Source organism: Cicer arietinum, chromosome 1, assembly GCF_000331145.2.
Source record: "Cicer arietinum cultivar CDC Frontier isolate Library 1 chromosome 1, Cicar.CDCFrontier_v2.0, whole genome shotgun sequence".
Lineage (NCBI taxonomy): Eukaryota > Viridiplantae > Streptophyta > Magnoliopsida > Fabales > Fabaceae > Cicer > Cicer arietinum.
The window spans coordinates 5,033,806-5,049,446 of record NC_021160.2 but is presented as its reverse complement, the minus strand read 5'-3'; the positions used below and the strand labels follow the sequence as shown (position 1 = coordinate 5,049,446).

Here is a 15,641-nt window from a genome sequence, read left to right as displayed (position 1 = left end):
TTTGTATTGTCATATTTAATGACGAAACAAATAAATATTATTTAAAATAGGTACAACAATGCATAATTTGCTTATATATATATATAGGAGAACGGTTTATGTGAGAATAAGTTGTTATTGTGAGAAATAAGAATAATTAATAACGATACTTAAATTTTAATGAATTAAGACTAGTTACTGAGACTTTTTTTATTGGACTAAAATAGGTACAGGAAAACTGGGAATATGGAATCGGTTGTTTCTCTTTAAACTCTATTGGACTAAAATAGGCAATTTTTTAATTTTATCAATTATTTTATAACTAACTTACCTCTAATTAACATTTTTCTGCAATTTGTAATAAATATGCAATAAAAACATAAATGAATAATTTCTATAAAAAGAATATACATAAATTAATTATCTTTTAAAAAATAAACTAATAAAACAATTTAAATTACCAATAAATTTAATACTACACTTATTTTGTTTATTCTCGTAATTTAATCAATGCAGTCTTATATGCATAGGCGAAGGTGATACATTTTATTTAAAGAAAAACTTTAAATGCATTTAATTTAATGAATGTGATCTCATGTATTATTGCATGCGTCAAAAAATGACACGTGTGTTTTTTGTCTATAGACGAAGTAATAAACATCACTTGAAACTCACACACACAACTCTAAGATTTCATATTTGAATTCAAAATATGATATTCAATTTAACAATATCATCATTCATCATTTGTCAGCTGAACTAGATCTTACAATTAATGCACATATTTTTTTAATAATAATAATAATACTGACATTGGCCTCCCTTATGGTTTCTTTAAATGACGATTGTACATCATTTACCTTTTAAAATGCATTTACCTTTTCTTTTAGACGTAACATATTTTTTTCGTCATACTTACGTCTCAATATGTCATTCACAAAAACGATGCTATAATACACACTTTATCAGTAGTGCCACTATAAATATAATCGTCTCAAAGTGTAAATACAAGATGTATATTCATACCTCTATAAATTAAGATAAAAATTATCACCATATCATATAGTAAATTATTAAAATAAATAAAAGTAATGTGGCAAATAAAAATGTCTGAAGTAGTTGTTTTTAGTGAGCATAGAGAAAATGAGAATTTTCAGCTATAATATTACGAAGTAGTTGCCTAAAAAAACAAATAAATGTACTAATAAAATGTGATTTTTCAGCTTTTTTTTTTCGAAACTGTTATTATAGCTTATGTTGCTCCCTTTTTCCGGTCTCTTTTGATGTATGATGTTGGAGATTTTATCTCATAACTTTTATTTACAATCGATAATGAAAGTAACAATATATATATATATATATATATATATATATATATATATATATTATATTCTGTATTTATAAAAAATTTGCAATCTATTTTATTTGGTGATTAATCTGGGCCTATACCAGGCCCAATACAACCAATGGGCTGCAAAGAGGCCTAGCCCAAATTGACGAAGCTTTCATTAAAATATATTATTAGAGTTTTCTAGTTTTCACAATTTCACCCCACCTATACCTCCGATTCTCTCATATACTTAAAAAGACTATTTTAACTTTTAGACTATAAAAAATAAAACAAAAATTTCTTCTTCCTTTTCACTCAAACATTCAAAATTTTAGTAAATTTCTTAATATGTTCGAAACTTCAGAAGTACAAATTTTTTTTTCGAACTTGTTGATTAATTTGAAACATTCAAAACGTAATTTTTAATTTTTCAAAAAAGTTTAAAGATTTTGAATAATATAAAACTTTTAAAATAAAAAATTTCAAAATTTAAAAATTTAATAATATTTTTTAAATAAAAAATTTTTGAAATAGAAAAAGTTCCAAAATTGAAATAGGAAATTCTAAAAATTTAATAAATATTTATAATTTACATTTCAAAAACTTGGTTTCAAAAACTTTCAAAAAAATCCATGTTTCAAAATTTTGAAAGATTCAAAATTATTTTACAAATACAATAAATGGAAGGGTGGGAAGTAGAAAATTTATATTATTATGAGTGTTTTTTCTCTCACCTCTTATGTTCTCAAATAAATAAAAATATAAATCTGAATTGGTTAAGCAAACACAATAAGTACAAAAACAAAATACCTCAAAAGCAAATTAATACTTATCTTAATATACACTTTTTCGGTAACCATATCAATATTACACATTTTTATATTCCTTTTATTTCAATCAAGTACATCAATTTTTCACATAAAATCATAAATTCTCTTTTAGTTGGGAAGTCATTGTAATTTAACAATTTGATTTTTTAGTATATCTATAAAATATTTGTACAAATTTAAATCTTTTGAATCTATAATTGAATTAATCTCCACTCAATTGTGCATAATCACCTATAAAGTTTTTTCACCCTTTTTCAATAATATGTGAACTTTGTTATGTTACATTTAGACTTTGTTATGTGGGCCATGGAGTGGAGTTCTCAAACCTCTCTTGGATTGGAAAAAAAAATATATATATATATATATATATATATATATATATATATATATTACATTCTGTATTTATAATAAAATAATGAATATATACTGTAATTTGATGTTATAAAAATAACTTATATTCTGTCTACAACAACTAAAATAAAATATTTAAAATAAGACGAATGAGACATGTAAATTGTTATAAGAGATAATATATTATATTGTCTTTCCATCAAATGGAAGACATAAACTTTAATGAATATGATCGTAGGTATTATTATAGACGACACAAATTGAGTTTATGGTGATTTATTTACCTTTTAATTTATAGAAAAAAATATTAATTTAATAATGATATAAGATTGGCATGCTGATGCTAATTTAAAAGAGTAAAGGATATATGCATATTTAATTATACTAGTACTAAAATAAAATTGAAAAAAATTTGGTTGTATTTGATGAAAGGAAGAAAGTGGGGGAGGTGTAAGGTGTTTGTTTGTTTAACGTGAACATGCAGGAAGGTGTTGTATTGACCACAGCAATGCCCTCTTCATCTTCATCATCATCATCTTCATCTTGGAGCCACCATTGCAACAATCTCTGTAACTGCAAACACGCTCCTTCCGCCACCTTAGACCTTCTCATCCTTCTTCTCGTTCTTTTCTCCGGCGCTTTCCTTCTTTCTTCTTATTTCTCCTACATCTTCAACTCCCTTTCTCTCCTCCTTCCTTCCATCTCTCTCCCCATTCCTTACATCATCGCATTTGTTATCTTCTTCGCTGTTTCGGTTTTCGCTGTCGAGGTTTGTTGTGGTGCCCGATCTCGGAAGTGCCAGAGGAGCGGTTGTAGGGGACTCAAGAATGCTACGGAGTTTGATTTGCAGATAGAGAGGTTTGGTTCAGGTTCGGGATTAGGTTTGGGTGAATATGATAAACTTCCTTGGAAAGGTGGGAGTGAAGGGAATCCTGATTATGAGTGTCTTAGGTCTGAGCTTAGGAAAATGGCTCCGCCTAATGGTCGTGCGCTTTTGCTTTTTAGGGCTCCTTGTGGTTGTCCTATTGCAAAACTTGAAGCTTCTGGTCCCAAGAAAGGAAAGCGTCATAAGAGGTTGGTTAATCACTCTCACTCAACAATTAGAATTGGAATTTGTGTTCTTCTTTGGTTTGTGTGTCTGGAAATGTTTCTTCTATTGTCTTGATTGTGTGTGAATTACATTTTGATAAGCATCTTATGAAAACATCAAATCTGAGATTTGTTGACATTTGAGCATTGCATAAGTGGAATTTTTAGGGTTCGTGTGTTAGGTGTAGATTTAAATAGCATAGATTTGTTTTCATTTGCTGAATTCTTTATGAAAAGAAAACTTGGTGAAGGTTTCTTGCTGCTTCGATTGGATTGACCTGCCGTGGGAGGAGGCTCTTGTCAATTTGCAGTGTTCTTCTTTGAGATTGAGAGATGTGTCTTCCTTCTTGGTGAGGGATCTTGGTTTTGGTAAATTAGCAACTCCGTAGGTTCCACTACTTGCAGGTTAGGTTGTTATTAGCTCAGTCATTAGGTAAAGGGAAATGATTAATATTACGAAGAATTAGACAAAGGAAACATACTAATATATGCCATACGTTGATTTTGACTCTAGCAAATGGGTGATTTCCACCAAATGCTAAGATTACGGTATTTAGTTCATTAAAATAAAATACGTATACATTGTTGCCTTTCGTTAACATTTGCTTCGTCATATTTACCACTGTTCTCAGGTAAATACTTCTTTCCTTATAGTGTTATCTCGTGGTTAAATTGTGTCCTTGAAATTGTGGCAAAAAAAAAGCTATTGGTAGGACTTATACAGTCTTCTTCTAAATTATATGTGATTCACTTATATGGATAGAAATTTTGATGTCTCTCCTGAATCTGTACTTGGCCAATATAAGTTGCCTTTCATTCATAAGTAGATTAGTGATTTCAATGGTGATTTATGTCTTGAGAGATTTATCCAGATTTCTTTCCCGTACTCCTCTTTTAGCCTTTACTACTGCCCAACTATGAAGCACAAAGACTCCAAAATTGGTTTGGTATGTGACTCGTAACAGTGTCACAAGTGTACCCAATGCAGAAAAACATGTACCCAAGAAATGTCCTTATTCCTTTTTTATAAAAAAATTAATTGTCAAATACATTTGGGGATAGAGCTTAACCCTCTATGATACAGCTAGTCACAAAAAGATATGATAATGATATGGTATGTTTCAGTATTAGCCCCTTCAACTTTAGCCTCTCTTAGTGCATATACTAGCGTAGCACATCAAAATAGGAAAGGCTGACTGTGGCTTTAAGGTGTTCTCTCTGGGTCTGACACATTATCTCTGTTTGGTGTTTTCCATTGTCACTGGTGTGCTCTTGCACGTTTTATGCTCTGCCACTTCCTCTTCACTCCATTGAAACATCACCTTCCTCCTCTCCTCTGTCTTGCGTGTTTTACAACAAATGACGTAAGAGGAATTTCTTAGATTTTAGTTTTACGTTATCCACGCTATTTGTTGAATAAAAACAGGGGAAAATAGTTAGAGTAGAAGAGCAGGAAAGTTTTCTGGTATATAAGTCTAATTTTAAATAATTTAATCGATATTAGATGGTCTGATTTCTGTTAACAAATCTAGGTTGCATCATGTCTTGAATTTTTAAGTATTTCTCATATTTTCATATCCTTATCATACTCATTTTGTATCAAGTATTTGAGCTTTATAGATGCTTGAACTATTATGTAATGCACCTTATGTGAATTTTGGATGTCACTGACAGTCATCTTTTTGAGCCAATCTTGTCATCTGAGCAAAAATTTAGTGTATGGAAAGAGCTCCTCTAAAGTGAATTTATCTGTAGAGTAAGTGAAGATGTATCTACCATGATCTTAATGGGTTAAGATTATAATGAGCTTTTAATAAAATCAATGGTAGATACAGCCTTATTTTCCACGCTACAGACAAGCTCACTTTGGAGGAGTCTTATGATCTTATCCTTAGTATTTTCTCTGTTTTTGTTTTAAGAATAGGGTAATAAGTTTATAATCTAGTTTTCTAATAAAATTCCAAATCTATTATTATAGACACAATATAATTCCAGTAGGAAAGCTAGAATATCATATTATCATGCATTGCAAGTGAAATTGGGGAATGGTGATTGCTATTTTTTAATTATATTTCAGATAGCTATCAGTGCAGCAACTTAGAGTAGATAGGTAGAATCCTCTTTTATTAGATGTTGTCCCCTCTTCATGATATATTTGAATTCATCAATATTTTGTGGTGCTCAATAATAATGCACCTTTTTACCGTACTCTTGTAGAAAATCTCAAAGAACCTGTAATAATAGTTTGTGGTTGTTCGTTACCTATTGCCAAATTGCGCAATTCAGTCGTTGGTTGGTATGTACTGAAATGTGAAGTGTTAGCTTTGTTCCTTCGGAGCTTTCAATATTTTGAATACCTAAACTTTTGGTTCATTCAATCTTAGGAAAGGGGTGTAAAATTGGATAAAGATTACACGGTGTAATATTTATCTTAAAAAATATAATAACTTGGCATTTTTTGGTATATGCATAATAGGCCACTAGCAAAAAGAAATAATTCAGTATAAAACATAGGTGTTGGACCGGGCTACATAAAACATACAGGTACTATATACGTACGATGGTACTAGCATGCATCTGCGTACACACACAGAGATAAATGTACTCTACCTTGTTAGTGTGCTATTAAACAATTTCGTTGAACTGGACTATTTTGTTGAAATGGACTATTTTATTAAACAATTTCATAATTTCGTTGAACTGGACTATTTTGTTAAACCAAACAAATATCCTCTACCTTGTTAGTGTGATATTAAACAATTTCTTCACCTAATGTAATTGAAAGCTTTTGGCACTAATATAAACTATTTGAAATGGAGTTTATAGGAAAATGTATAACTATTTAACAATGATATCAATGACAACTTTTAATAATTTACTTTGGCCTCTAAAATTGCTTTTGCACAAAGTCAAAAAAAGAGTTGCAAATTGTAAAAATATATTTATGCCTATGGTTTAAGCTTTTCATTTGTTTTTCTGTCAAACAAATAATCTTTTCATTTGATGCTTGATAATGTACCAGTCGTTCAATAAATAAATGCAAAGAATAGATAATGGTATCCAACTTTGAATCTTTTACTTTTTGTATATCAGAAGTTGAGGTGTCGCACGCGCACACACATTTGGGGCATATCGAGCTGGAGTGTAATAGGTGAGAAGAACTAATGACTAGTGCATCTCTATCCATCTTGTAGTATCTTCTTTATGGTTCCCAGTGTTTTATCTTTATAAATGCTTTTTTGTTTTTTCCAACTCGGCCCTTCACCCTACAAGTAGCTATTCATTGATGTCGTGTGTTTTTTGCGATGAGCAAATATCTACTAAATTGCTTATGAAGTCCAAAATAGTCAACACAATCAATTATACATAATTTTCAATTTAATATTGGAAACTACATAAATAAGGATATGACAGCTACACAATAAAAACAAAATGTATATGGCACTAAATAGATTATATTCTTTCCAATTCTCTCCTCTAAGCTGGTGCATACAAATCAAATGCACCAAGCTTATCACAAATGAACTAAGTTTGAGGATCTCGAAGAGATTTCGTGAGAATATTTGCAAGCTAATCACTAGATTGACAAACTCAATCGCAATTTCCTTAAAACTTTTTCCCCTGATAAAGTGATAATAATTCTGTATATTTTTTACTCATTCATGAAAAAACTGAGTTTGATGCAATGTGAAGAGCAACTTGATTATCACAGTATAGTTACATCTAATGAATACTTCCGAACTTCAACTCACTAAGTAGCTGTTTTTACCTATATTGCCTTGATATTCTTCCCCAACACTAAACTGAGTGATCAATTCTGCTTCTTACTTTACTAAGATACAACAATGCACAACACCTACAAGAATTCTCCTATGAATCCTATCAATAAGTGAATCGATCCAATTTGTGTCTGAATATAAGGATTTATTGTTTTCATACAATTCTTCACCTAGGGCATTCTTCATATATTGTAAAATTGAAACCATTGCATCCCAATGATCAACACATTGAGATTGTATGAGTTGACTCACCACACATTGATTGTGAAGGAATTATCTGGTCTAGTTATCTTGAGGTTGTTTAATTTCCCAATTAGTCTTTTGTATCTACCGGGGTTTAATAATGGTCTCCTTATCTGGCCATAGTTTACAGTTCAGATCTATAAGAGTGTCAATAGGTTTAAAATGAATCTGGTGAAGGAACTATCTGATCTGGTTATTGTCACTTGTTAGGTAGTTTAATTTCCATGTATCTATCTACCTAGATCTAAATAAGGCACACCATAATCTGGTCATAGTTTACTGTTCTAATCTATAAGAGTGTCAATAGGTTTATAATGGACCTCATTGATTTCTTTCAATATAACTATTGCGTAGTTTCTTTACAAAACATAATATCATTTTGTAGCTAAGCTACTTGTCCTCAAGACCAAAGAAGTATTTAAATCTTCCAATTCTTTGATTTGAAAAATGACCAAACAAATGTTTCAAATAAAAACAAAATGTATATAATACTAAATAGATTATCTTCTTCCTATATAGGAGATACTTTCCGATGTTGTTAATGATTTTTTAAACTATTTGCTCCAACGGTGTACTCTATGAAGATGGAATTACTTATTTATTCTCTAGGATTGTGGGTTATTCCCTTTCTTGCATGCACATTAGTTTTCTGAAGTAATCCAGTTCTGTCAGTAAGTTTTTATTAGAAGTTATGAACTCCCCATGTGGTTGATTTTCCAAAATTTGTAGTTTTGTTTACTGGATGAAGGATTTAAATGAAAGATCTGAGAGTTCTTAGAACTCTCTATGAAGTAAGTAATTTTCATTGTTTGGTTAAGCATTTTTAGGTTTTGAGCAATAAAGGTGAAAATTGTTAGAGTACTAGTTAGCTGTTTGTTCATTTAGCTACACTGTCCTATTCTTGTTACTTGTTAGGCATACAACACTATTTCTTCTTGGTCTGTGCCTGTGCCTTTACTAAAAAGCTGGGTATTGTTCGTATTTAAGATATGCATGACAAAAAGAGGTGCATGTGGTTATGGAAGGATAAAAAGACTGAGTTTTAGTCTCAACATACTAAATAATTGAGTTTCATAGGTTGGTCGAGGTAGAAATGGACTTGAGGGATGTAGGCTGATGAAGTCTATATTTAATTAATATCCAATTGGCTAGCATAAGTCCAAAATTTATCACAAAGGAGTTGATTAGTGGCAGTTGCAAAAACTTGAAATTTGTCACAAAAGAGTCCTAAGTTTTACTAGTTTAGCTGTTTGGTAATTATTATGTTGGATAGTGCATCATTTAATGGGATTAGTAGATTAATATGCCTTCTCATTGCGAGCATTTTGCATTAGGACCTTACATGTGTGTAGCCTAGAGGGCCACTTTCCACAGCTTATGGAAGAAGTGGGGGCAGGGGACCTTGAGGCATCTGTGTAATACTGCTCTCTGGTTTCCCGTGTGTCTGTTCTTGTCTTTGTCTAAAATAATAACTCCCTAGGTTGGAAATATTGTTGAAACTTCAAACATGAACAGCTTTTCTGGAATTATGATTCGATTGTTTTACCATGTTGAATACTTCAATCTTTATATCTTTTCATTTCACTATTTGAAATTATTAATGACACCGTATATTGTGACTTTGATACTACTTGGTAAGCATGATTTGCTTTAAACAGAATCATAAAGCCTGAATTGCGTATATTGTGACTTTGATACTACTTGGTAAACATGATTTGCTTTAAACAGAATCATAAAGCCTGAATTGCGCTTCCATTGTTCAACAGTGGGTAACTTTAAATCATTGTTTTATGTATCTAGTTTGATCTGGACCCTCATTATCTGGATTTGGGTCGTCACGGTCGTGACTAATTTGAGTCAAGCATGTTTATCGACTCCCAGTTTTTCTTTTAAACATTTAGAAGGTTCACATTTGAGACTGTGCTTAAGAGAAATCAATTTCCTTGCTACTCAAACCAATAGATAGTGGTATTAGTGTTCTATGAATCCATTAAAGCATATGATTTCCACATTCAACCTTTTTTGCTTGTATAACTATCTTTCAGTCTGTTTTTTCACATGGGTTTGATTGTGAAATTTGTTCTGATATTATCATCAATGGTGTAATATAATCTGTCGTAATCTTTCTTGTTCAAACTTCAAACTTATGTTATGACACAAACTCTGAAGTTGTGGCATCATGCATTTTTAAGTAAAAAAGGAAATTAATGATAATGATGATCTGTTTCAGAAGTGATTGGCCATCCACTAATTCAAATTTATTGAAGACTTGAAGATATGCTCGTTGGACTTTAACATATCTTCTCTGAATGGTAACTCTGAACCTCTGATTTTAATGCTTTGAGCAGGTCTCTCCCCAATGCGACTCTTGATGGAGGAGGAGATCATCGTTGATCAACTGTGCTGGCATCTCATTTATACTTAAACCATTATCATTCTCATGGTTACCCATTAATTGAAAAGTTTCATTTCAGAACAATTTTTTAAGAAAGAAAATAGCAATGTAGTTTTAACAATCCTTCCTTGTATTGTATCTGCACTGTCCAGGAGTGTCTATAAACTTTTGAAGGATCTTACTGAATTGACTCCAAATAACATGTGGTTCATCGTTATTCCATTTCATAAGCTGTAGAATATCCTTAGATTGCTGCTGACTCTTTTGTCCCTTAAATTATTTCACCTCATTCCTTAAAAAATATGGATTATGGATAATATCATTTGTAGTTGTTTAATAAGAGAAAAGAATAAAAAAAACATCTATGAAATGACATTAATATCTTAAATAAAGATAAAGATATTATCGATATCAAAAAATAATAAGGAGCTGATTAATAGAGAGAAAGAAGGAGTCACAAGGTGAGTTAAAGTAACAAGGAGTTAATGAGTTTAGTTTTTATCTTTAACAAAATTGTCAATTAATTATTAAATTTGGCTATTTTTAAAAAAAAATTAAGAGACTTAGAGCATATGTGATGAGTTTTTTTTCTTGTTGTGACTTTTTTCCCCAATATTGATAGAAAAATTTTGTGCTAGGCTGCTAGCCCCAATTTCACGTGATTTCTCTAAATGCTTCCTGCTTTGGTTTGATTTGGAAATAACATTGAGACTATGACGTTCTGACGGCCGCAACATTTAAGAAAATGCTCTTCCGCATCCAAAGTTCTGATTTTAAAATTAGATAGTGTGAAATTTTAGTTAGGTAGTAAAAAATGAGATTAAAAATATTATTAGAAATTTTTATTTAATAGTATTTTGTGTGTGTATATTTTGAATATTCTATCCGTCTCTTAATTATTGATTTATTAGTAAAAAATTAAAATAAATTATCTTTTTAAATTTTAATATTTTTTTTATTGTACCATAGTATTAATACTATTTATATTATTTTCAGTGTAATATTTTAATTATACATTTATGACATTAATAGTACAGGAATATTTAATAAAAATAATACTTTTTATTTATTTATACATTTAATTTTATATATGTAAAATAATTAAATGACTCAATTATTTTAAAATTTAAGAAGTAAATATTAGAGGTGAATGATATATCGTAAAATCTTGCATAATATAACCATCAAAAGAGAATAATTGAAACCTTATTTGATCACTTCCACATCTTCACTTATAATCTATAAAAATGAGATATATATAAATTATTGATTGTAAAATTTATTGTACTTTTAATCAAATACGTTTTCTCGAAAAAAAAATATTGTACTTTTGAATTAATATATTTTAATTGGTTTTCTTTAATTATTATCTGAATTTTAACTTATGCATTCAACCTGAACCTGATATACTCGGTGTCTACACCCGATGGAGAGAGAAAGTATCGAAATTGTTACTCTTATGGTCTCTCCTAACGTCCCATGTTGATGTTCATTCCCACGAGTCTCAGACTCAAATTATTTCCTTTAAAATGCTTTTCCACCAAAGTGTCTTCTCCACTCGTGCAACACCCACAACACTTCATTCACCTTTTCTTCAATGCAAGACAACACCAAAACCTCTCCGAATGCGAACTTGCATTGGTTTCCGCACTCAAATCATGTTCCTCTCTCTCCTTCTCCAACTCTTCTCAAGGCCGCCAAATCCATTCTCTCGCCTTCAAACTTGGACTCAACTCCAACACCTTCATTCAAAACAGCTTGATCAACATGTACTCAAAATGCGGTTCAATTTCTGATGCCCAGTTAATGTTTGACGCTTGTCCTACGTTGGACCCTGTTTCTTGTAACATAATGGTTTCTGGGTATGTAAAAGCTGGTCAATTGGATAATGCACGTAAACTGTTTGACATAATGCCTAGTAAAGGTTGTGTCTCTTACACCACTATGATAATGGGTTTTGTTCAAAATGGTTTCTTTCGTGATGCCCTTGAAGTTTTTAAGGACATGAGGTTTCATGGTGTTGTTCCGAATGATTTAACTTTGGTCAATGTGATACCTGCTTGCTCGCATTTTGGTGAAATTTGGAACTGTCGAATGGTTCATGCTTTGGCTGTTAAATTGTTGGTTGACGGGTTGGTTCTTGTTTCGACGAATTTGATGCATGCTTATTGTGTTTGTTCTGGTGTAAGGGAAGCGAGAAGGTTGTTTGATGAGATGCATGAAAGGAATTTGGTTACATGGAATGTGATGTTGAATGGATATGCAAAGACAGGCCTTGTTGACACGGCTAGGGAGTTGTTTGGGAAAATTCATGATAAAGATGTGATATCTTGGGGTACAATGATTGATGGTTATATTCTAAAGGATCGTTTGTGTGAAGCTTTGGAGATTTATCGCGCAATGCTGCAATCTGGACTTGGACCTAATAATGTCGTGCTTGTGAATTTGGTTTCAGCATGTGGTCGTAGGACTGCAATTGGTGATGGTTTGCAATTGCATGGAACAGTTGTTAAGAGAGGCTTTGATTGTTACAATTTTATGCAGACTACAATCATCCATTTTTACGCAGCTTGTGGGATGATGGACTGTGCATGTTTGCAATTTGAAGTAGGTGTAAAGGATCACCTAGAATCATGGAATGCTCTAATCTCAGGATTCATAAAAAATGGAATGATGGATCAGGCAAGGAAAACCTTTGATGAGATGCCTGAAAGAGATGTGTTTTCATGGAGTACCATGATTTCTGGCTATGCACAATCTGAACAGCCCAAAATGGCTCTTCAACTCTTCCATAAAATGTTAGCCAGTGGGATCAAACCAAATGAAGTTACCATGGTGAGTGTATTCTCTGCAATTGCCACATTAGGTACATTACAGGAAGGAAGATTGGCCCATGAATACATGCGTAGTGAATCCATTCCTTTCAACGACAATTTACGTGCTGCTGTGATTGATATGTATGCAAAATGTGGGAGCATCAACTCTGCCCTACAATTTTTTAATCAGATTCGAGATGAAGTATTTTCTGTGTCACCGTGGAATGCAACTATATGCGGGTTAGCCTCACATGGACATGCAAGCACATGCCTAGAGGTTTTTTCTGATATGCAGAGATATCATATAAAACCCAATCCTATTACATTTATCGGAGTCCTGAGTGCTTGTTGCCATGCCGGGTTGGTGGAGCCTGGACGGAGAATATTTAAAAGCATGAATAGTGCATATAATGTGGAACCAGATATCAAGCATTATGGTTGTATGGTTGATCTTTTGGGAAGAGCTGGGCTATTAGAAGAAGCTGAGGAAACGATAAGGAGCATGCCAATGGAGGCTGACATTGTGATATGGGGAACTTTATTAGCAGCATGTAGAACTCATGGAAATATCAACATAGGAGAGAGGGCAGCAGAGAATTTGGCGAGGTTGGCACCATCTCATGGTGGAGGCAAAGTTCTTCTATCAAACATATATGCAAATGCAGGCAGGTGGGAGGACGTATCATTGGTAAGAAGAGTCATGCAGGGTCAGGCAATGGAGAGAGAGCCTGGATGCAGTGGTGTTATCAGGTAGTTAAAGGAGTTTCGATGCACTTACATTTTTTTCAGTATGATTTTTTCTTAAGATATCATCATGCAATCAGGTTTCATAAATTGTCTAGAAATGCTTCTCACTAGTTGTGATTTAAGTATAATGTTATTATATATTTATTTGAGTTTCAAAGTAATTTCTTCTGTAACCTAGAATGTGAAAATAAGGCATGTTTTTCTTCCGTGTCTCTTGTAATTCTTTAGCTTCTAATATACTCTTCATGACTCTAAGTGTGATATCTTTTAGCACATATCTTTTGTTTTTCTGTTTTTCCTCCTTGGGCCTTAATCCCACAAGCAGCTCTTAACTGATACTATGTGTTGGTGAGTTGAAGCCATTTGTTCTAACTTCTAAGTTCTCAGTGAAGCTGAAATTCTGATTTTGCTTTAGAATCGTAGCTTCTCCCCTTAATACTACTACTATCCATATAAGGCTGGCATACATATTAAAATGGTGAATGCTACAGTGGACCACCTTAGGTGGTCCATTGTGGACCAATGCTTAAAAGACACCCTGAACTGTAACGAAGATTGACGAACTCCTTCGAATGGTCCTCTTGTACTTTATGTATGAGACAATGACTTGATTGATGTAAAAATAAGGAAAAATGAATATGTCCTTCAAAGCCCAACTCGTCGAACCGACATCAATAAGTCACTGTCTCAAACGTAAAGATGGGAGAACCGTTAACTTATACTTCTAAAGAGTGCTATCGATCGTCGTTAGTATTTCAAATTATTTTTAAGCATCGGTCCACGGTGGATTTGGTCCACCCAGGAATTTGCCCTTATGAATTAATCAAATTTTTCTTGAGTTATGATGCCTTTAAGTGCTTTATTTTCAAAATTATGGAGTATTTTTAGTATGAAACGCATTTTAGGAATCATCACGCTCGTGGGTTTTATGCATATTGTCTCTCTCTCTCTCTCTATATATATATATATATATATATATGCTGTTATTATTGTGATTTTCAAAAATTTGTTTTAGAACCACCTGGAAAGTGGAAATAAGGGAATACCTATTTTTCTTCCACTATTGAAAACAAGAAACAGACAAGGCTGCTGATACAAAACGAGGAAGTGCTATTAAAGATCAAGGATGATATGTTAATATTTGTATAATGAAAATTTGGTCCTGTTATGATCCACTTGTAAAATAATTGTCAACATCAAAGTCACATGCAACTTATGAATGATGGTCGCTATAGATTTTGAATAGGAGATAGAGATTAGGAGATAGAGATTAGGATATTAGAAGCTTCCCCTAGCTTACATTTCCTTATTTAGAACAGGATGAAGCTATTCTCACCTATTTCTTCTAGAAGTTGCCTGTTTGCACACAAGTCTAAATACTTCGGTTGACATTATTTTTATGTTGAAGAATCAATTATCAATTATATATATTTAAAACAGACCCTGAATGCCACTTCACTCTCGAATGCCACTTCATTCTATTTCGTCCACCTATATAAATATTTTCCACGTCAGCCAAAAAGTTGATGTGGACCTCTCCTCCTTTCTCCCCTCTCAATCATGCTCTCAATGTCTAATCTCTTTCAATCTTCTTCTCAATCCCTAATTTCTTTAATATATTTTGCCACGTCATTATATATATTTAAAACAAACCCTGAATGCCACCTCACCCTCGAATGCCACCTCATTCTATTTCATCCACCTATATAAATATTTCCCTCGTCAGCCAAAAAGCTGATGTGAACCTCTCCTCCTTTCTCCCCTCTCAATGCCTAATCTCTTTCAATCCTCCTCTCAATCCCTAATTTCTTTAATATATTTTGTCACGTCATTATATTATTAGTACCTTCAAACTCTATTTGATAATATTATTTTATAATAAATTTATAAATTATAAAATTATTTTATAATTATTTATAATAAATTTATAATTTATAAATTATTTTATAATTTGATAATAATTTATAATTTATATTATTATCAAATTATTTTATAAGTTATTTTATAATAAATTTATAAATTATTTTATAATATTATTAGTTATTTACCAATGGTAATAATTTATATTATTAGTCATTAAAT

At 31.9% G+C, this 15,641-nt stretch overlaps 1 protein-coding gene across 1 annotated transcript; it reads left to right on the top strand.

Moving 5' to 3' along the window:
* The first annotated feature begins 2,870 nt into the window (after positions 1-2,870).
* Positions 2,871-13,834, top strand: LOC101498871 (pentatricopeptide repeat-containing protein At5g19020, mitochondrial). Its single transcript, XM_073369308.1, has 6 exons — positions 2,871-3,564; positions 8,954-9,016; positions 9,330-9,370; positions 9,950-10,007; positions 10,149-10,229; positions 11,469-13,834. Exons 1-6 carry the CDS (start codon positions 2,969-2,971, stop codon positions 13,564-13,566), a joined length of 2,937 nt encoding a protein of 978 aa, XP_073225409.1. The 5' UTR covers positions 2,871-2,968; the 3' UTR covers positions 13,567-13,834.
* The last annotated feature ends 1,807 nt before the right edge of the window (positions 13,835-15,641 follow it).

Bases quoted from the DNA above. Each gene is read 5' to 3' on its own strand.
- LOC101498871 (XM_073369308.1), top strand. From the start codon at position 2,969: ATGCAGGAAGGTGTTGTATTGACCACAGCAATGCCCTCTTCATCTTCA. The intron at 3,565-8,953 runs GTTGGTTAATCA...ACATGTGTGTAG, and splicing joins AAAGGAAAGCGTCATAAGAG to CCTAGAGGGCCACTTTCCAC. The intron at 10,230-11,468 runs GTAGAATATCCT...TGGTCTCTCCTA, and splicing joins GTTATTCCATTTCATAAGCT to ACGTCCCATGTTGATGTTCA.